At 47.9% G+C, this 22,343-nt stretch overlaps 1 protein-coding gene across 4 annotated transcripts in view; it reads left to right on the top strand.

The window, feature by feature from the left end:
* The window catches only part of Dlg5 (discs large MAGUK scaffold protein 5), a 136,120-nt gene that overhangs the window by 24,801 nt on the left and 88,976 nt on the right, over window positions 1-22,343 (top strand). For all 4 annotated transcript variants that reach the window (XM_087911944.1, XM_048426457.3, XM_048426458.3 and 1 more), the window contains exon 2: window positions 16,756-16,824. In XM_087911944.1, the coding sequence (XP_087768070.1) occupies window positions 16,756-16,824 (69 nt within the window). The remainder of the gene's footprint in view (window positions 1-16,755; window positions 16,825-22,343) is intronic.

Here is a 22,343-nt window from a genome sequence, read left to right as displayed (position 1 = left end):
ACCATTACGTATTACACCATCCTTTTCCTCCTCCAAACTCTTCCATGTATTGCTCCTTGCTCTCTTCCAAATTCATGGCCTCTTTGTTTTCTTGATTATTGTGTATATATGTGTATGCATGTATATATTCCTAAATATAACCTGATTAGCTTGTATAATGTTACTTGTATGTATGTTTTCAGGGCTGACACATTTTTAATGGAACTGGTTTCTTCTACATGTTTGTTTTCTCTCTCTCCCTCTCCTCCAGGGAGACAGGGAGAATGACACCCCCAGCAGTCTTTGAAAGGTCCCAGAGATCAGCTCTCCTCCCTTCTAGACAGTTTGCTGTCAGATTCTGGAGACTTTCCCAGCATGGCCACGTAAGGTTGGCTTGTGTGTTCTAAATCGCTTCCTTTTATGAAATGTGTTTCTGGACAATTTAAACTATCTTAGATGCTGAATTTTTAAGTACCCAGGACCAAAATGTGCCATTGCCTTGAGGTCATGCGACCTAAATTGGAAAAGCCAGAAGCATCTTTTAGGAATCTCAGAACTTTCCTCTGCCTTTGGGGTTGGGTAGCTGGTCTTAGTCTCTGCTTATCTTGCTTGATCCTTGATAGAGCCTTTGCAAAACAGCACACAGCCAAGGAAGGACAGAATGAACAGAGAGGAGGAGGGGAAGGAAAGGAGGAAGGCAAAAGTCTGCTGCATTGAATAAGGTCTGTTGACCAGAGCCTGCCTTGTGCCTCTGCTGGAGAAACCAGGTTGACTGAGCATCATAGAACTGGGTCAGGCTGGGTGCTGGCTCGTGGCGTCCATTCCCTGAACCCTGGCCACTTCTCCAGAGGCTACCTTGGAAGAGATAGGATGGTGGCCTGTCCTCTGGTGGGAAACAGCAGAGGTGGCTTGACCTCTGGGTGGGTGAAAAAACACTGGAGGAGGAGAGGCAAGTTGAAATTGTGTTCACCAAGAGAAAGAAAACTGCCAGAATAGCAAGGAGGGCTCCGTAAAGCAGTGAGTCAGGAGCCTTTGTGGCTATGTGGCTGAGGTTTAAAGAGGGACTCGCTGTGAGGGAGAGAGCAAGGAGGCTGGGCTTGCCTGTCTGTAGAGCTTAAAGCCTAAAGGAGATCTCCGGGAGAAGTAAGCAGCGACTGACTGACAGGGCTGCTTCAGCCCTGTGTATCTAGAAGAAAAGATTACTTCCAATTCTAACTTGTGCTTCACAACAGTAAAGCATTCGTGTAGGACATGACGAGAAAGGTGTGAGAAATCCCAGAGGGAGCTGCCATGCTAAGTGCTGTCTTAGTTACTCAACAGTCCTGGGTTGTGGACACTGTAGCATCTCTGTGTTATAGCTGAAGAGACTAAAGCACAGGTTGGCTAAAAACAAACAAACAAACAAAAAAACGGGCCTGAATCACAAGCTAATTGGCTGGCTCATGAGCTGGAATTCCTGACCAGGTAGAGTCAGGCTCCAGAGCTCCCACCAGTAGGACCCCCAAAATCCTGACTTCCCTTGCACCCTTACTGTGTGTACACATATCAAGGGTCCCGATTCCTGGTTGAGGCCATGGACCACCAGGCACTTGATATGCTGGACCTGGTAGCTCTGCACCTCCCCACACTTCCTGTAAAGACTTGGCCCGTATGAAGGGGGCTTTGACCACTTCTGTAATTCCCAAGGGACAGAAAGGTGACTCTCATGTGTGAGGAGGGACTGAGATGGCTGCTATTGGGAAGGGGTGGCTAGACAGAGTGGACTCAGCTCAGGTTAGTTCTGGGTAGCCCTCATGGCATCCTCTGTCACTCATATTTCCTCTAGATAATCCTAATAAACAGGATGAGTTCCAGCCCACAGGGTGTAGTTATCAGTGCTCATTTATACTGAACTTCTGGTCATTTTGTCCCCAAGCATAGGACAGTACTGTCATGCTTGTCTGTTGCATTCAAGAAACTGGCTGTCCAATCAGACATGGATTGTGGGCACTGCAGGTTGCACATAGGTACCTCAGGAGCTGCCTCTTAAGACCCAGGTTTCAAGTTTGGGGTAAGAGGTAGTATGTACTTCCTGAGGCACTGAAGACAGATACCTCTGAAGGCTTACTGTTTTCCCATCATCAGTAAAGCCTGATGTGTCTGGTCCATTTTCATTGCTTAATAGGATCAGGGAGGAAGGAGTGAGCTGACAGATGAGGAAGACATGACCTCCAGAAAGGACTGAAGCAGGTGTGTGTGTGTGTGTGTGTGTGTGTGTGTATTTATGTGTGTGTGTGTTCCTCACTGCACATTTGTGTGTGTGTGTGTTTTGTATTTATCTTTTCTGATTCTGATCCTAGCAGGTAAGCAGGGTGACATTTATCTTCTGATGAAAAGTAGAAGAAACTGAAGTTGAGTCCAGGTGTCTGTATGGCCAGCATCCTTATGTCAGAGGCAGAACTGGTTCGCTAACCAATGCCTGTCCCTGCGGCACACAGCATAGTGGTCTTGCCATTCTCAGGGTGTTTTCTTCACTCACTTTTCCAGTACCCAGTGTGTCTAGGCTGAGAAGGAGAAAACCATGGCTTGGCTTTCCTGTGTCTCTGGCCAGCTCTCTGGATCACCCATCCACACAGCACACTCTACTTTTATTTATTTATTTATTTTTTGGTGCTAGGGAGAGGACCTAGAATCTGAATCTTGCTAAGCACAAGCTCTGTCACTGAGCTGCACTCCCAGCTTTTACTTTTTTTTATTAACTGGCAGATAAAAACCGGGGCTGTTATTGTAGACAACAGGCTGTTTTCGAAGCGCAGCAGCCGTGTATAGGACACCTGCTGGTTCAGGGCCCTGCAAGAGCTGCTGGAGCTAAATAAAGAACTGCCCTGGTGCTTAGGGACTCACTGACATGACAGTGACTTGTTAAATGGTCAGTGGCAGTATGATGCACAAGAGGAGCATCCAAGGGGACCCCAAAGGTAGGCAGCATCCGGCCCTGCTGGCATCTGTTTCCTTATCTGTCAGAGGCATCCACTACTCTATTTGGTCTTTGGAGACCCTCTGTCTTAACATTCTGAGACTCTTACTGGTGACCATGTTCGCTTGGAGGTTAGGTAGAGCACCACACGTGTAGTCTCAGCCAGCTTTGTGCTGAAGGCACTTCCCAGATAGGAGAAGGAAGAGCTAGTAGTGTTCTAAACATTTATCTGCTCCCAAGCAGGCCCTCATTCTCTGATGGGTTGACTACATTGCTTTGCTTCTCCAGGTAGTGTTTTTTGCACAGGCAGCTTGCCTTCTGCCTGTATCCCATGCCAGCTGCTGTTTGTGGGTCACAGTGTAGGGCGGGATTGAGGGCGTGTATGAGATGTAAGCAAAGCAGGAATAGATACTACTTTGTTAGCTGGAACATCGCCTACAAGCTGCTGCCACCCCTCATCCCTGAGATGTGGCCTGTGAGTATGTCTGAGACTTGGGGCACCATAAATAAAGACTAGGAGGGCAGGGTGAGATAGACACTCTTGGGGCTCATACTGTAGGGCTGACCTACAGGGAAATGTAGGTTCCCCAGGGCTCACCTTTCTGGCTGTGTTGTGGGACTTGGTCCAGGTCTGAAATTGGTAGAGCTGTCGTGCTGTCTTTTGTCTGTGCAGTGCTGTGTAGGGTGAGCTGTCTGCATACCTGCGCATTCATCTGCCTGAAGCACGGTTTATCTGAGATGGAGTGCTGAGCAGTTGTGTTTCAAAACATCCAAGTATCTGTCTCAAGTGTCTCCCTTTCTCTCCCTTCCCTTTCTCCCCTTTCCTCTCCTCCTCTCCCTTCCCCTCCTCTCCTTTCCCCTTCCTAATCTTCTTTTCCAATCCCCCTCTTTCCCTTCCTCTTTCCCTTCCTTACTTCCTCCTTTCTTTTTCCCATGAGCCTTTGTTGGAGACAAGGTCTCATATAGCCTAGCTTGAACTTGCTGTGTAGGTTAGGATGTCCATGAGCCTCTGGTTCTCCTGCTTTCACCTCTGAGAGCTGACTTTACAGGTGAATGCCACTACACCCTGGGTTTTTGTAGTTCTGGGAACTGAATTCAGGGTTTTATGCATGTTAGGCAAGCACTCTACCAACTGAATACATCCCCAGCCATGACCACATTTTCTTCTGCTGCATCCCTAGTATCTCAAGGTACCATGTTAGTGTGCAGAAGCAGAGGTACAGTAGTCTGTAATTAACTCCGCTTGACCCCTTCTGGTATCTGGAAGCAGAATACTGGCCATATTTGCTCCTGGCAGGTAAATTGCTGACTGTGTAACTCAATATCACTTTACTAATTGTCTGGTGTGGTCACAGGGCACCCTTGTTACCACCCATCCACCAGGGTCACAGTTTCTGACTGGGCCAACTGGTTCCACTAATGCTCTGGGCACTCATGGGAAACAAATGGTCTTTGTGGTAGACAGAGGGTGTTCCAGCTTGACCATGTGACTGCACTTAGGGCAACCGGCTTGGAACAGGGACCCAGAGTAAACCCCATTTTTCTCCATGTTCTTGGTACAGAGTCTCAAGAATTGTTGATCCCCTTCTGCTGTTATCAAAGATTTGTTTTCCATTTGTGTCTAGAGACTTCCTTGGTTTCCATTCCATACTTGCCCATCTGGAGGGGGTGCAATTGGGGGTTGTGGATCTTCCTGATTAGATGTTTACTCTGTCCCCTTAAATGTAAGGTCCTAAAAGGACTTTTGGGAGCTCCATTGTGTCTATTTTGGGAACTCTTCCTCCCTTTTAGAAGGGGTCTCTTCATCACCCCCACCCCCAAAGCAGTATCATCACTCACTATGAAAGCCCACACTTTTAAGAAAAATTTGATTTGGGACAAAACTTGAAATTTGAGAGGAAAGTGTCCTTAGTAACAAGTTGGGATGGCTCTTAGAGGTGTCCTCACTTTAGATTGCATTTTCTCCAAGTCGTGGTACAAGGAAGTAGATTCAAACATGTGAATCTGTATTTTGAGATTCTTTTAGGAAGAATCAAGAAAGGGACTTAGGATAAAAAAGTATTTGGGCCTTTTGAATGGTTCCAGAAGAATTGGTGCCATCTACAAACCTTGTCTATAAGCTCTAGCAACGACTTAGTAATTCTCTGACTCTCTCTGTCCCCCCCCATGATTTAGTAATTCTCTGACTCTGTCTCTTCCTCCCTCCCTTCCTCCCTCCCCCCTCTCTCAATGACTTAATAATTCTCTGACTGTCTCTCCTGCCCTCCCTCCCTCCCTCCCTCCCTCCCTCCCTCCCCCGTCTCGTGTGTGTGTGTGTGTGTGTGTATGTACACGCGCGTGCGCGCGCGCGCGCGCACACACACACACACACACACACACGCGCGCACGCACGTACGTACATGTAGAAGCCAGAGGTCAACATTAGGTATCTGCCTTAATTGCTATCTACCTTGTTTTTGAGATAGGCTCTCTCACTGAACCCAGAATTCAGGATTTGGCTACTGGTTTATGAACAAGCCCCAGGGATCCTCCTGTTTAGAGAGCTCCCCAATCACTGGGATTACAGGGACCTGCTGTTGGGCCTTTTATGTGGGTGCTGGTGATCAAATGAGGGTTCTGATCAATGCGCAGCAAGCACTGTACTGACTGAGTTTCTTTAGCTCTATTGGTAATACTCTTTCTTCAGTTCTGTTCATCCAAGACTCGCTGTCCTCGGTCTCTGTTCAGTTTTTTCACATTCTCTTTTCCCAGCTCCTTCTGCAACACATTGCAGGTACTCAGGAGGGGAGGGTGTGCCAGCATGCGTGCTGGTGGGGTGAGAGAGCATCTGGGTGGCCCTATATTTGCCCCCTCCCATCCCTTATAATTTATTCAGCAATTCCTACATGCACTCCTTGCCTGCTCTGTGCTAGCTAGCATCCTGGAAGCCCCCTCTCCCGGCTGGCCTGTCTCATCTGTGATGTAGCCACCATGTACAAAAAGCTGTCAGAAAATGAAAGAGCAAGTTGTATTCTCAGAGTGTTTGCCCCCAAGGAAACTGCGTGTTTGCACAAAACCTATCTGACAGTTTCCATTTAAGCCAAGAAGCCTGGGGCCCCACAGGCCCTAGGAAGTATGAAAACTGGCACTTTGTGTGGCTGCTGATGGTTCCTCGCTGTTGGAGCCCTGTCTGCCACGAGAGAACTGAATTTTCCAGATGAAGATTGCTGGCTGGCTCTGGGTGGCTGCTGTTGCCACAAGCACACCCACTCTTGTCACTGTGGGACCTGTTTTTCTGCCCCCAAGGTCTCCTCTTTGTTTTTCTGAAATGTGATGAAATGAAACATGCTTTTAAAAATAGATAATTTCTGGTGATGGCCTAGGCAGGCGTACTGGCCTCAGCACCCATACTTCTGCCTTTTTTTTTTTTTAACGTCTTATTTTGGCTGATGTGACATTGACAATGACAACTTGAATTTCTTTCACTTATTCTTAGTAGTCTTTCCAGATACATTCCTTTTGATCAACTAATTTCTTTGCACAGAAGCAAGGATTTAAAAGCATGTCTTAGCTATGTTGGTTTACGTTTCCTAAAGAGTGAGTTTCCCCCCTTTTGATTTCCAAAGGTGATTAAAAGAAGAAAAGAAAAGAGAGAAAGAGAGTTTAGAATTGTACACAGTAAATAGCTTGTCACCCTATAATGCAGGCTGGGGGCTGCACTGGGGGGTAGGGGTGGGGTGAGGCAAATGGCTTCAGCCTTTGAGTATCCAGCAGAAACAGCCTGATAGCCTCACAGGTGACTGACAGGTGGGCTTACAAAACAGACAGAGGCAGCTTGGTGGTTATTATAGGCTTAGAGCTCAGAGATAGTGCATCTGGTGAGTCTTGGTTTATCTGTTAACCTCTGAGAGCCTCAGGGTTCTTAGCCATAGAATGGGGCTAGAGGCAAAACCCCTCTCCCCAGCATGCTGCATGCTAGGTATTGTTTCTACTTGACTGTGTTTCATGGTGAGCACAAAGAATGGTGGGCAACACATAGCCTGGCTTGCCTGGGCACTGGGAGGGTGGGAATCGTAGACACTGTGAGGAGAGAAGGAGTCCTAGCCTGCCCTTAGATGATCAACAGATTCAAACTATAGAATTGCTTTGTTTCTTTAGTGACTGGCATACTGTGGTTTTATTTCTGTCCTTTGTGGTTGCAGATGTGGGATTCTGGTTTTAGTTTTTTTTGTTGTTGTTGTTAAATACAATATAGAGAAATATTTTCTCTTATTGCGCAAGGTCAACCCTTTCTCCCTAGGGCCTGTGTAAATGATAACCCACATCCTCTTAGCATTTGAAATACTTTTACTCTCCTTCCTCTTTTTCTGTGGTTGTCTCTGAGCAATCTGAAGACATTGTGGGGCCAGATTTTGCCTGAGATGGGTCAGGCAGCTCTGCCTTCTGCACTGGAAATAGCAGCTGTTCTCTGGAGGATGAGATTGGCCATGCTCTTGGGCTAACCATTAATGTGAGCACTTGGGTCACTGAGATCACTGAAGAGAAGGGTGAATTTGATGGCAGCTTTTTAGGGGCGTTTAGGGAGGGGGCTGCTCAAGGTTTGTCCTCCTGCTTTGGTAGGGCCGGAGGATAACTTCTACAGCGGTTGTTCCTGCTTGAATGTGGGTGTGGTCGCCCATTGCTCAGCTCTCAGCAGGAAGCTCCTTGCCCCTGTTTTGAATGTGGCATAGGAGAGATAAGTGGATTCTGTGAGACTGGACATGTCATTGTGCCCTGCAATTTTAGGAACCAACTCTTTCCTCTGAAGGCTGCTGTTTGAGAATTCATGCCAGGTGCTAGGTAATTGGCAGTGGCCATGATTTGACATGGTGTCACTTTATCTGAGAGGATGTCTGGGATCAGAAGACTATGTCTTCAGGCAGGGCTCTACAAAATGAATCAGTGCGAAGAGATGGGTACCATTTTATTTTTCCTGAAGGACTTTTTTTTTTTTTTTAATCCTAGTCATTTAAGAGGCTTGCAGAGAGCTGGAGAGATGGCTCAGAGGTTAAGAGCACTTGATGCTCAATCATGAGGACTACAGTTGAGCTCCTAGCACCCACCCTGGTGTCTCAGAAATACCTCCTAACTCCAGTTTTACAGAGATCTAGTGCCCTCTTCTGTCCCTGGTGGGCACCTGCACACACATGTGCACATACACTCACATAGACCCAGACACGCACACACCATAGATAAAACAGAGTTCAACAAAAAAGTTTGGAGAACAGATTGGATTTTGGAATTTAATAACAGTTGGCAATCAATTATAGTAAGCCTGCCAAGTACTACACACCATAAAATAGTTCATGGAGGTGGACCAGCCCGTAGAAACCCAGGGGCGATACTCAGTTCTCCATCTTGCCCATGGCAGACATCACTAACCTGCCTTGGGCTCCTTTCCAGATGTAGGCTCAGGCTTTTTGAGCAAAGTCCTTCAAACAAGGCATGACAGATCTTTTTAGATGCCCCTTTTGGGTTTCTAGTTTAATATAAACCCATCCTTTTCCTAGTGGGAAAAATGCAGGCAAATCAATCACCTACATAACTGCTTCTCTGGGACAGCATCTCTGAGATCACATGACCCACTCAGAGTGGTTTTTGCGCGTGTGTGTGCGCGCACGTGTGTGTGTGTGTGTGTGTGTGTGTAGGCCAGAAGACAACCTCCCCATGAGAGAAGATCAAGAAGTGAACTTGGCCTGAAGTTCACTGAGTAAGGTGGCCTGGCTGGCTGTTGAGTCCCAGGGATACACCTGTCTCTGTCTCCCTAGCACTGGGATGCAATTGTGTAACATCAGACCCAACTTTTTTCTTGAATCTTGGATTCTGGGATGGATTCTGGGGATCAACCTTGGGTCCTTATGCAAACATGGAAGCACTTCATTGACTGAATTATTTCCCCAGTTCCCAAAGCAAACCTTTTTGCCTTCTGACTCTTTTTAGTATGTGTTGAGGTATATCAAGCTTCTTCTTCCTCCTCCTCCTCTTTTCACTGTTAAATATGTATCTTGATCATCTCCGTCTGCAGCTTTCTCCTTTTTATACAGTTCATGATCCCAGCATAGGGTATGGCACTACCCATAATGGGCGAACGGTCTCACCTCAGTTAGTGCCATACAAACAACCCCCACAGGCATGCGCAGAGTGATGATTGAGAGAAACTGTCATGCCACCCCAGCCTACAAGAACAGGCTTTCATTTAGACATGGAGAGATGGACGGAGTAGGTGTCACACAGGTTCTTCATAAAAAGGGCTTTCTACCAGTGACCCTTCCAGGAAGTGAACAAAGGCTGGGGACAGTCTGCCAAAGCCAGTTCACGGGCCCTGAAGTATGCTCACTGCTCCCTTGCAAGCAATACCTCGGAGGCCACCGAGACAGGGCTTACTGGGTGCCCAGCTCTTCAAAGGATGCTGTTTCTCTGTTCTCTCATTCCTCCTCTCGTCACCCAGTACTCTCCCTATTCAGTAACCAGGGAAGAAACACAGACTGTCCAGACAGCTGACTTAGGGTCACACAGTGGGAGACAGTGTGAGCTGATCCCCAGCCACCTGACATCCTGAGATGATGGGAAGCAGTGGAGTCTGTCGGACAGGGAGGGGAACCAAGCCCAGCCTGGGTACAGGAGCTGGCCAAGGCAGAGGCCTCTCAAAGATCCTCATCCCTCCTGTGTGGCTCCTGGGGTTCTCAGAGAGTGTATTTCGAGACAGATTTGACCATTGGTAGTGCTGTCCCGAGCCCAGAGGAACTTGGCTGTCATGCTCTGCCCCATCCACGTTGAGTGTGGTACAGGGCTGGGCAGTGGTACTGTGGTCAGGCTCTTCCAGTGGCTGGTCCAAGTCAGGTTGGGTGCAGACATCACTAATGAATGAATGAATGGTCTTGACTTTTTGCAAGCCACTCCTATACCTGGCCTACCCTGCCCCCAGCCTCCCCTGAAGCATAACTGTGGAACAGCCTCCTCTTGCCAAGCCCCCAAACCCTGCCTTGTACCTCTGGTACCTTTTGGATGCCAATATACCACCCATGCCAGTCAACAGTGACAGTAGGAAGCCAGGCTTGTTTTCATGATGGAAGACAGTATTAAAGGTTGTCTCTCCTTGGTTCTGGATGACAGTAGTGGGCCCTTTCCACCACAGAAAGCTCAGACTCTCTGAAAGGAGTTAGTGTTCCCAGGCTCTTGCTTGTGCTGTCCACAAACCTTCTGCTGGTGGAGAAGCGGCTATCTGACCTGACCTTTCTTCCCAGTAAAACAGGCACCAAATGCTCCACACCCACCAGCCTAGCAAATAAGAAGGGTGTGTCTTTCTGGCTTTGCATGCTTTGTTTTCTCTCCTGTTTCATGGCATGGGTTCCAGATTGGAGAGCACATGCAGAGACACAGAACTGGCCTCCGAGTTTCCTGGGGTCCCATCTTCCAGAGTCAATGTCTACAGCATAGAGCTTCAAGCAAACTGTGCTCGCGTTACTCTGTGCCATTGTTCACGTCACGGTGCCTGCTTCCATTGTCTGGGTTGTCTTTGCAGTGGACACCTTGCCACTTTTGCAAATTAGATTAATAGCCCTTATGATGAGCCCGGGAAAGAGAAGCACCATTACTGTGCAGTTTTGTCAAGCTGAAGGTACCTGTCCTCAGACTGTGTTACCTCTCTGTATGACAAACCCTAATGTACAAATCCAGTTGTTTCGGGTGGGTTGTGAGCGGCCATTTGGGTGCTGGGAATTGAATCCAGGTCCCCTGAAAGAATAGCCAGTGCTCCTAATCACTGAGTCATCTCTCCAGTCCCACGGACTTCTAGACTGACATGCCTTAGTCTGCGTGTGATACCTCCATGGTCACCCCTCTAGTTCCCTGAAACACCCGAGTTTTGTTGACCTCCATTGCTGGGTCTCAGTGTGTACAGCTAGAACAGGGGTTGCCTTCCATGAGGCTTTCCTAATCCAGCACCACAGGAGTTAACCATGGCTTTCACTACCCACCCTTCCCTCATCTCCATAGACAGGACGAGAGTGGCGCTCCAGTGAGCGCTGGTGATGTTCTACCTCAGAGCCCGAAGCACTCCGATTCAAAGGGGTAGCACATGTGTCCTGTTTGCCCCTAATAGCTACCCCTTAAACTCATTGAGTGATTGAGACAGCCTTGATTTCCTCCTCTGTAAAATGAACCTAATGACCACCTCAGGGTCATTATGGGTGTTAACTGAAGCCAGGTCTGCAGTGTGAGCCAACACGTGCACAGTCTGCATGCTTACTAGGCTAAGGACCCATTAGCTGCCATCCTTGACTATTAGAGAGTGCTACACAGTCTGCTGTCTCTTTATGGACTGTGATTTCATCACCAGCACAGTCTTCCATTTAGGTAAGGCAGGAGTTGAGAAGGGTAGGGAAGGAAGGGCTTGCTGCAGGCTGGTTCACCAGAATCTAATCTCAGCAGCTTGTGCTTGGGGCCATGTCAGGTGTTGTTTCAGACACTCTATAATTCGATTGGTCTTCACAGGACCTACACAAGGGAAGCATTCCCATCATCCCCAGGTTACCGGGTGCAGGTGGACACACAGAGAACCCGAGGATGAGATAAGGGTGATATCTTAAGGATTGGGGAGATAAGCTCAGGGGATCTGGGACTGGTCACCGTACTAGTCACTACTATCTCTTTTGGCCTACAGGCTCAGATGGGAAAGATTTTCTTGACCCTCCTAGCAGGTGTGCAGCCTCTGGAGTTTCTGAGCCTATTTCCTCTCACCGGACCCAGTGCTCTGCAGGGACGTGTGTGGATCTGGGAATGATTGGACACGTGGGTTATAGTTCTTCAGGTGTGAGCTGTAGGAGGCCAGCAGGGTGGGGCAGGCAGCTGCTGCCAATACCTGCTGTCTTGGGCCTTTAGAGCTTCCTGAGAGTACCAAGTCCATTCCTTGTGATGGAGTGGTAGGGGCTAACCTGTCTGGGACCATGCTGTCTCAGGATACCTGGTGATCAGGCGGATCTCTGTATGCTGGCTCAGCAGTTTTGAGTTTCCACAGTGAAAGCATATTCACTGAGCCCTTACAGTTCCAGGTGAATGAGGGGGAGGGTGCAAAGGAACGCCCTGGCCCTTGTAGCTGCTGAAAGGGGCCTGGGAGTTTGGGGCGTTCCCTTATCACCACACTTTTGGAAGTTCTTTTGAAGTTGGTCTTGGTGACCCAGTAGGACTGAGTCACACTGTAAACAGAATCAGCAGACCTTACCTCTTCTGAAGGACACAGATAATGCTTGTGGAGGAGCAGTCCCAGAGTGTCACTAGGTCAGCTGTCTCCCAGAGGTACCTACTTCCCCCAGGGCATTTGTGGAAGCTCCTATCTGCAGTCCACTCCTGTCTCTCTTTTTTAGCCTTGCTTCTTGCCCTTGGTCCCTGCACCACTACTTTATGGCCACATGTCCTGGAGCTTCCTAGCAATGCAGTCTCAGGTTCTACCTTCATCTACCTTTTAACCAGGTCCCCAAGCAATTCCTCAGATGGTAGAGAACCTCCGTGGATGACTCTCAAGCTCACATATCCATCTGAAGTTTGTCTCCTGTGGGAATGTTTCCATGTATGCCATTTGGGTTTTTTTTTAGTTACTTAGGATCTCACAGGCTGGCCCTTGGATCGCAAATGTTGAGGAAAGCTGGGCTGATTCTATGGTATCCAATGGGCTTCTGGGTAAAGAGTGTTCCCCCTCCACAGAAGCTTTTTAGGGTACGTTACAGTTCAGGTAGCTTTAACAATCCCTTCTGGGCCTCAAGCAAATTGTCACATTCTTATGGCTACTGCAGATGGTGGGGCTAGACAGGACACCTAAGTATGCTGGACTGAAACTGAGGTGGGACTCCTGGTGATCTTCAGGTTTGATTGTGAAACCCCAGAGGGAAATGACACCTGACAATTACTCCTCAGGAAGTTATCAGCTTTGAAAGGACACTGTGTAGTTTGTGTTTGTGTGACTAGTTCAAGGGAGGGGACTAACTTCCCTGCCTTCTGTTAACAGTCCTGACACATAGGGCCTTGAAGACAATAATTATAAAGACAAAACACTGTTCAGACAGTGTCATCTTTGGGTCCTTTCCCCTAATGATGTCCAAGGCTCTGAGGACATTGTTAAAACAGTGCCCTTGTTTAGTCTTTTGTTTAGTGCAAGAAGCCCTGCCAACCGTCTGTGATGAGGGGCCAGGATGATGCCCAGAGATGCAAATAAAGATGTCACTGTGCCCCAGGCAGGCCACACAGCCTAGTCAGGACTTTGGGGGCAGGGAAGAGGAACAGAATGTATTGGTTGCAGAAATGTGAAATGTACTCCCCCAGCTAGGGAGGATGCAAGGCAGGGAGGACGAAGGGCATCTGCCAACCTTAATTAGCAGTGGGAATTTGCCGTGGGGAGGAGGCGATGTGTGTGTGTTTGGGGGATGGGAACTGCTTTACTGGAAGATGGGACACTGTGGATGCACGTAAGAGAAGGAAGCAAGTGTTCCTTTCTGGCAGTGGTGACTGCAGAGTACAAGCTGAAATGCCAAGCTGGACTGAGTGGAACATAGATTTATGAGGGTGTGACTGGGTGCATTTATTTGTGCTGGCTTTCCCAAGGAGGTATCATTTCAAAACAGTCTACCACATAGCGGCTGGCTAGCCTTCCTGGTCCCCATAGAGAAAAAAGACAGAATCTAAAAAGATGGCTCCTTAGTTTTGAACCAGAGTATGTTTATTAGAGTCTTGTTCTTTGGCCATCTATGGATGGCCTGGTTGTGTCTGACAGCAAGGACACCATACAGTAAAAGAAAGGACTTAAAATTTGCATATCAGTAACATACAGACAGAGCAAGTTATATTTGTGCAGTATACACACACAAACACACATATGTAACAAGTAAAGAAAAAGAAGCCTTGAATTGAGAGCAAGGTGTAGGAGGGAACATGGGAGGGTTTGATGGGAGAAAAGGAGAGGGGAATGGTGTGATTTTATTATAACCTCAAAATAGAAAAATTACTGAAAAAAGAAATGGGAACAATGAGAGGTGATGGACATCACCTGCAATGTTGATGATCAATATGTAACATGTCTGTGTGTGTGTTGAAATATCACATGACACACTATAAATATGTGTAATCAATATTCCAACTAAAAATAAAAAGAAAGTAAGAAAGATTTGCATTGTACCTTTTTCTAATGCAGAAGTGCACAGATCCGAAATGCACAGCAAAACCCTGTTGTAGAGTTGGGAGTACAGCTTGGTTGCCCCACTATGCACAAGAACTCTGGCTTCAGTCCCCAGCACTGCATAGACAGGGTGTGGTGGTGCCCTTGGGATGTGGGAGTTCAAGGTCAGCTTCAGTCGCGTAGTTCAGTTCTAGGCTAGGGTCACTAGGTCTTGAAATATGGGAGCCTGAACAAGGCTTCTTCATTTTTAGCTGGATCGTGGAATTTCCGAGATAGGTGGAATATTTTTGGCTCCAGTGTCCTGCAAATGATGTGCAGATGGCCCTGTGACAGTCATGCCAGGAGAGCGCTGTGTCCCCCTGCTGCCTTCTCTCTGCAGACAGCATCATCAGTTGCTGTGGCGATGCCAGAGGACATATTTCAACTTCATAGGTCCTTTTAGAAGACCAGACACCTACCCACCCCTTCCTGCTGGACACCCAAACTCCTCTAGGTGCTAGAAAATTCAGTGATGAGGCCACTGGCCATTGCTGGCCACTGGCCTGTTCTTGCCACCCCCAGTATATATATGTTGTCCTGTTTTTCCTCCCTCTTCATCTCCTTGTCTGATATCTGACAAGCAGGCCAGCTGGCTCCCTTCCAGGCCTTTATATTCGATGCCTCTTATCTTCATAGGTGGACCTCATCCCCTACACAGTCTCCTCTGTCCTCTGAGATGCTCTTTGGTCCTCTGGAGGTTTCTTCATTATGCCTGCTGCCCCAAGTGTCCTTCCCCATTTCCCTTCCCTGTTTATGCCCCCTCCATTACTGCATCTCTTTCTCTCTCTCTACTTTTTTTCTTCTATGATAACATTGGTCTTGGGGTCCTAGGAAAAGAGGTGGAAGAAGGGAAGAGAAATTTCAGAATCTGTCCCCTTCTGCCTCTGGGTGTTTCTTAGCAACTTTCTCACGTCAGAGCCCTTACAGCAATCTCCTACCTGTGCCCACCCACCTGGTTCTGGGAACAAAACATCGTCTTCATACCTGTTTTTGCCACCTCTGCCTGACTTGCTTTTCTGCAACCCACCCAATCCCCTCCCCGCAGTGTACTCTGCCAGTGGCATTGGTTGGCCTTGTCCTTTAATTTTGTATCAGTTTTGACTTTAGAGAGCAATACATACACTTATTTTTTACTCCTTAGTTTGAAATGTCACTGATGCAAGGGGCCTTATGTGGGGCTGAACCTCTTCCTCACACAGGCTGGCATCAGGATCCAGCAGACCAGGTGCTTTTCTTAGCATACTGAGTGCTTCCCACCCAATATCTCAGTCCGTAGGTTGTTCCTGAGGTTGGCAAGTTGCACCTGGCATTATTTGAAACTAAGCATTTTTTGGTTTTGATGGTCGCGTGCACACAGTACATTAATGACATTTTCCTACTCCCAGTGCTCCTGTCCTCCTTATAGTGTGTGTGGGCACCAAACAAAATGTGCTACTCACTGTTTGGTGACTTTAGAATTGTTTGTAAGTTTTTGAGTAACTTGATTTTTTATTATCAAAAATCATATTACATTTATTCTGTGTATATGGGGAGGGCATTTTTTTCTTTCACCATGTGGGACTTTGTAGCATGTCTAATAACCTAGAGACAAGTGCTAGAGAGATGACTCAGAGGTTAAGAGCACAGGCTGCTCTTCCAGAGGTCCTGAGTTCAATTCTCAGCAACCACGTGGTGGCTCACAACCATCAACAATGAGATCTGGTGCCCTCTTCTGGCCTGCAGCATAAAATAGGCAGAATACTGTATACACAAAAACAAACAAACAAATCTTTCAAAAACCCTCAGAGACAGATAGATATTGGAGATCAGTCTGAAGGTCAGAAAAAACAAAACAGCCAGCACTGGCTCTTACCTCTACCTCAGTCCTAAATGGTGATCCTACCTCCAGGAATCCTCAGAATGAGACTGTGTTTGAGATCTGTCTCCTCCTGTCTTATATTCCTCTCTAGTGCTGGGATTAAAGGTATGCATCCCTACTGCCCGGTTTCTCTGGCAAACTACTGTGGCTACTGAGACTAGAGGTGTGTGTTACCACTGCCTGGTCTATAAGTGGGGCTGTTTTACTCTCTGATTTCAAGCAAGCTTTGCTTATTAAAATACAAATGAAATACCACTATAGGTCCTGGGGATTTACTCAGGTCAGGATTGGTAGCAAGCGCCCTTTCCTTTTGAGCCATCTTTATGGCCATGTTTTTACTAATTATTATTATTGTTATTAGTGTGTGTATGTGTGTGTGTGCGTGCGTGTGCGTGTGAATATGTGCATGTGTGTGTAGGTCAGAGGACAGCTTGGTGGAGATGCTTCTTTCCTCCACCATGCATTCTGGGGATTGAAGCTCAGATGGTCATGTGGGACAGGAGGCGGCTGGCAGACTGGACTTCCTCTACCCATTGATCAGATCTAGAGCAGCAGGGTGTGAGTGTGAAAAAGAAAGGTGGACAAAATGAGCCCAGTCCAGATACTGCCTACCACACCTCTCTGTGGACCTGGAATCCAGGGTCCCAGCCCTGGTTCAGCGAAATGATGTGACAGAGCTTGGGCTGTGGACTAGTGGCCCTTCTGGGTTAGTGACATATTGGTCTCCCTTTCTCTCCCCAGGCTCCACCTACAGTGTCCTGTCTATCATGCCCTCAGACTCGGAGAGCAGCAGCTCCCTCAGCAGTGTGGGTAAGTTCTCCCTTGTGGGGGACAGTGGGTGGACTGTGGTTTAGGTCTTAAATAGGGACAGTGGGTGGGGTGTCCATGGCACGGGACATCAGTTCTGCCATCTGATTATATGTGAGGTCCTCCTCTGTTGATGACATTCTCATTTTCTCTTATCAACAAAAGTCCGGCTTTGGTGTTAGAGAGGTGGGTGTGGGAGGCGTGTTTCTTTACTTTATCACTCATGGAGTACCTACTCTGGGAATCTGGTCAGCTCCCCGAAAGCTTCTTTTTGAGATTGACCCCTCATGTTTGTCCTCTGCAACAGGGGTAGTGTGTTGTCCTGGCAAAGTAGCCACTCCATGCTGAAATGGATGTTTTCCTGAGCCTAGGAGAATGAAACCAGCCCTGTCTTCGCTCTCTGGACTTGTGCTGGCAGGAAGGCCAGGTGACTTTCTAGTCTTCCCAAGCTTCTGTGTGTGACCTTTGCCCTGTGTTCTACTCCTTTAGACATGAGAGCTCACAGAGGTCATTTGGTTCCGGTCATTGTGCATTCCTGCTACAGACCCACCGAGGGGGAGTAGCATGCCTTAGTTTCCCATCCAGCTCGGATTGGGATTGACATCCCTCTGGTCTGTTCACTTTCTGAACGCTTCATACCAGGTGTGAAGTAGTATGTAGGGCAGGTGGTGGTACCTTGGCAGTTGGATTTCAGGGTAGGAGACAAAAAAGATCTTCTTAGAGCATGGGAGGTCAGTGTGATCAGAGGCAAGTAGGTGCCAAGAATGGGCTGCGTGTGTGTTCCTGGGTTACCTTAGTGATGTCTCACAGTCTGGGACGTTGGCCACGGAAACGTGTCTCATAGTTCTGGGGGTCAGAAGTCCAAGATCAGAGATTTGGCAAGGCCATGTGCTCTCAGAGATTCAGGACAGCAATTCTCATGTTAGAGTTCTTCATGGATCGCCCTCCACCGCTCCTCTCTCTGCCTCTCTACCTCTTTCTGTGTGTGTATGATTGCTGCTGCGTACACTGATCACAGCAGACTCACGGACTGTCTTGTTCCACTGTGGCCTCAAGTTGCTCATCTGTAAAACACTGTATTTATAAGTAAGGTTCACATTCTCCTTTTCCTGGATCAGAACTTCAGCATCTGAAAAGAGCACGTTTTTAGCTCTTGTGGTGTCTAGAGCTCAAGAAGGACACACTGTAGAGTCTGGCATTATAGTTTGACTACGGGTGTGGCTCTTCGGGGACAGGACTGTCAGGATAAATAGGCCGGTAAGGTGAAGCTTCTGTTTCCTGTGTCCTGCTGCCTTTCTCATCCCTCGTGGATATTATAGTCACATTCACACTGTCACTCTGAACTGGCGGTGTCACCTTTCCAAGGAGCATGTATGATCTTACAGGGGCCCTAGAGAGAGGCTCTGCCTCCCAAAGCATTGCTGCTTATGTCGGCATTTGCGCCTGAGCAGGAAGATGGGATTTGTGTGTTTCTGACGAGGTCTCTCTGCAGTTACAAATTCTTTCTGAGTACAAGGATTACAGGCATCATACCTAGCTCAATGGGCTGAACTTAAAGGCAAGTTAGCCCTTGTGCTGAGGATCAGCAATGTCCCCAGATGCTTCTTGAGAGTCATGAGCAGCCTGAGAGCAAATCTTTGATGTATGTCCCATTGCAAGCTCAGCCTGCACTGGCTGTGCCCAGTTCTTTCACGCAAGAGCTGGCTGTGTTTCTGTGGTCAATCCTCTCAAACTCACGGGAACCAAGGTTTGCTTTTCTTTTGCTTCTGCTCCACGCCCACTCCCTTAAGCAGTAAGGAAATGTGTGACCTCATATAACAGGCACGGCTATGATCATTCTGGGTATACGAGGCTGGGGCTTTACCCCCCTGGCATATGGCAAGCTGCCTAAAGCAGCAGTTTAGCTTTTATAGCCAGACCCGGCAGCACCCAGGGCTGTGAGGGCCAATATGAAGTTACTACCAGGTGGCTATGCACATTTAAATGCCTTAAAATGAAGTACAATTTCTAGTTTCTCAATTACACGATTTATTTATAATTGATTTATATAATTGATTCTGTAACTACCCGTGATCAGGGGTTTCCAGCTGGGATGTTACAGGGGACAATCCAGATGAAGTAGACAACAGGTCCCTTAATGTCTCCCTATGATCAAAGGTACCTTCCCCAGAGGCCTTGGGCAAGGAAGATGTCTTCTCATTGAGGGCAATAGAGTCACTGGTCTGGACTCTGTGTCAGCATGCTTGGTCACTCAGCAGGGGTGCAGATTCCTGAGCATATGGCCATTGGAAACTAGGTTAAGGCTCACCACCTGTAGTTAGACAGCCCACCTTGTTTAGACAGTCCTGCTGCCCCAGTGCTGTCCAGCGAGAGGCAGAGCATGTCATAGGTACAGCAGGGTGGGGGGTGCCTGTAAGGATGGTGGATACCCACTTTTATTTGTCTTTGTTTGTAGACCTTAGGAAAGGTAAAAACAAGGTCCTTAGAGTAGAGAGATCATGTCCACACTTCTGCTTCATCTCCTCAAGATGAAACCGTGGAAAAGAGCAAGTTGTGTTCAACAGAGAAGGCCTTGGTAGGTTAAGATTGGAGGCAGAGGCTTTCGATTTTGTTTCTGAGACAGCACTGTCCTAGGTTGCTCTGTGCTGCTGTGATAAACACCAGGACCAAAGGGAACCTGGGGAGGAAAGGGTGTACTGGACTCCCACTTCCGGGTGATTGTCAGTCACTGAGGGAAGTCAGACAAGACCTCAAGCAGGAGCAGAGGCTAGGGCCTGGAGGAATGCTACATAGTGCTTGTCCCTTTTGCTGCTAGCTAGCTTTTTCATACCTGCCTGAGGCATAGTCTGTCAACAGTGGGCTGGGCCCTTCTACATCAATCAATAATTGATTTCCCCACAGACGTGACAGAGGCCAATCTGATCAAGACAGGTCTTCAGTTGAGGTTCCCTCTTCCCAGGCGATTCCAGTTTGTGTCAAGCTGACAGTAAACACGAACCCATGCAAGTGTCTCATGTGTCCCAGGCTGGTTGTGAGTTCATCTTGGAGACAAAAACAGCCTTGAACATCTTACCCTCTTGTCTCCACTTATTAGTGCTAGGGCTTAGAGGTGTACACAGCATATGCAGTGTATGCTAGTGTGGGGACTAAATGCAGGGCTCCGTGTGTGCTAGGCAAGTACCCTCCCAACTGAGCTACATATAAGCCCATGTTTTGTCTGTCCGTCTCTTTGTTTGTTTATTTGTTTGTTTTTTAGGGACAGAATCTCACATTGTAATCCAGACTGGCCCCACACTTTCCAGTCTTCCTTCTTCAACTTCATAAATCCAGGATAGGGCTACCACACTCTGCCTGGAAGTGTTTTTGTATTTTTTCTAAGTGTCTGAGGGCTTACTCACTACATTGGCTTCTGTTGTCAACGGCCTGGTAGCTACAGTGTCCCCTCTGCTGAGGCGTCTTGGGGGGTAATTTTGAAGATTCCCTGTCCTCACTGTAACAGCGGTGAGGATCTTCCCCGGTGCACCCCATGCTTCTGTTTCCCCTCCCCGTCCAGCCTGATCCAATCCCACAGTAGTCTCTCATTTCTCATCTTGAGTAAGGAGGGAGGCCTTAAGGAGCAGGGAGACACTCCCTGGCCGCGTTTGGGAAACCTTCAGCTCCTGCAGATGGAGGTAGTGGGAGGTTTCTCATGAACTAGAGAGATGAATCTCGGGCTTGTGAGAAGGCGAGGTGCTGAAGGATTTCCTTGTATTCCAGGGAAGGTTTCTGAAAAGAGTAACTTGGCTCTTGTTGTGGGAGGAATCAAGTCGGCAGGGAAGCAAGGAGTATTCCCTGTGATCTCAGCATTTTCTTCCCTGGGCAGCCTTTATTATTATTATTATTTTAATTTCTTTTCTTTAGAGACAGGTATTCATATAGCTCAGGCTGGCCATGAACTCATAGGATGACCTAGCAATTGTGATCCTTTTCACTCCTCCACTGTAGTACTAGGATCACAGGTATGCACTATGCCTGCTTTCTGCAGCGCTGGGATCAAACCCAGGACCTTGTGTATGCCAGGCAAGTTATCGACCAGTTGAATTACATTACCCCCAGCTCTTGGACAGTCTTTTGTATCCTGGGGAAGCCAATTCATGATGTTATCTAGTCTTGTGAGAGCACCTTGTCCTCTTGGAGAAAGTGACTGTAGAAGTCACTTGGGAGCATGCTCACAAGTTCACACATGCCACTACACAGAGAGAATGGAGAACTCAGAGAGGCATGAGAGAGGCAGAAGGAAGCTGGCTTTCAGTCCCTGTGGAATACAGCAGGAAAGGCATGGTTCTGGGGAAGGTGCAGTCCTTAGCAGGGAATGGGGAGATTCTTGGAGGAGTTGGGGCTTGAGCCTGGTCTTCCCTGCTTGCCTTGGTTCCTAAAAAGCAGACCCTTAGTGGAGGATTCCAGAGCATTAGTTTGATTGGCCAGGAAGCCTGAAAGTGACAAGGTCCCTGCTTTCACTTACTTCAGGAAAGAGGCCAGCAGGAGGCACCTGCATTTCACCCAGAGGGGATTCCTTTAGGTTTAGTAAGTGTGTGATGCCCAAGCTTAGCAGCAGAATCACTAGGAGGTGTGGGGGGGGGCATGTGTATAGAAGCCAGAGGATAGCCTTTGGGTGAATCCTTATTTATACCCACTTCAGGCAGGGTCTCATTGGCCTGGAGCTTGTCATCTAGACCATCTAGCCAGCTAGTCCCAGGAATCCTCCTGCCTCAGCCTCCTCAGCACTGATATTACCAAAGTATGCCACTGTGTTTGGCAATTTCGTAAGGCTTATGGAGAGTCAAACTCAGGTCCTCATATTCGTTAAGAAGGTAGTGTACTGACTGAGTTGTCTTCCCAGTCCCCGAAACTGTTTTCACTTGAGTGGCAATCGAGAGGATTTTCCACAGAGCTTAGTTTGTTTTAGATCTTCCTGGTTTATCACAACATAGGATTTGTCTTGAGGGCTCTGTTAGGAATTGCTGTAGTTATCAGAGCTAAGTCAGAGAGGCTGCTACTCACTGAGGTCCCAGATCTGGTTGACCAAACCTTGTTCTGTTCCCTGTGTATTTGTGTGTTTGCTATAGGTGATGGAGAAGATGACAGAGCTGAAAGTGGAGGGGAGAGATGAGAGGAGTCCAGTCCCACTGGGAAGTGTAGTAGTGGAGACCTGGATCTCGGCTCATAGCTGAGTCTGTGGGGGCTCATATGTTACTGTCTGGTTTGTGGGTGTCAGTTGAGCAGTTTGGGGGACTAACGAGATGACGATGGGGGCATGGTACAGAATTGAACACCTTGGCTGCATACCCTAGATATAAGCCCCCACTGTTGTGTCTGGGTGGACAGCTGGCTCGGGTCCTCCCACCGAGTCCCTGAGACCAGATGCTGCTTCATTCACAAAGATGGATGGATGCCTTCGTAGCCCTGAACTGGCTGAAGGCCTGGGGGAGTCCTGGATAGCCACTGGCCTTTAGTTCATGTTAGACGGCCAGAGAAGCTGAGTT

This window comes from Myodes glareolus, chromosome 12 (genome assembly GCF_982192425.1).
Source record: "Myodes glareolus chromosome 12, mMyoGla1.1, whole genome shotgun sequence".
Taxonomy (NCBI): Eukaryota; Metazoa; Chordata; class Mammalia; order Rodentia; family Cricetidae; genus Myodes; species Myodes glareolus.
The sequence above is the reverse complement of the archived record's forward strand: the minus strand, read 5'-3'. Positions and strand labels throughout refer to the sequence as shown.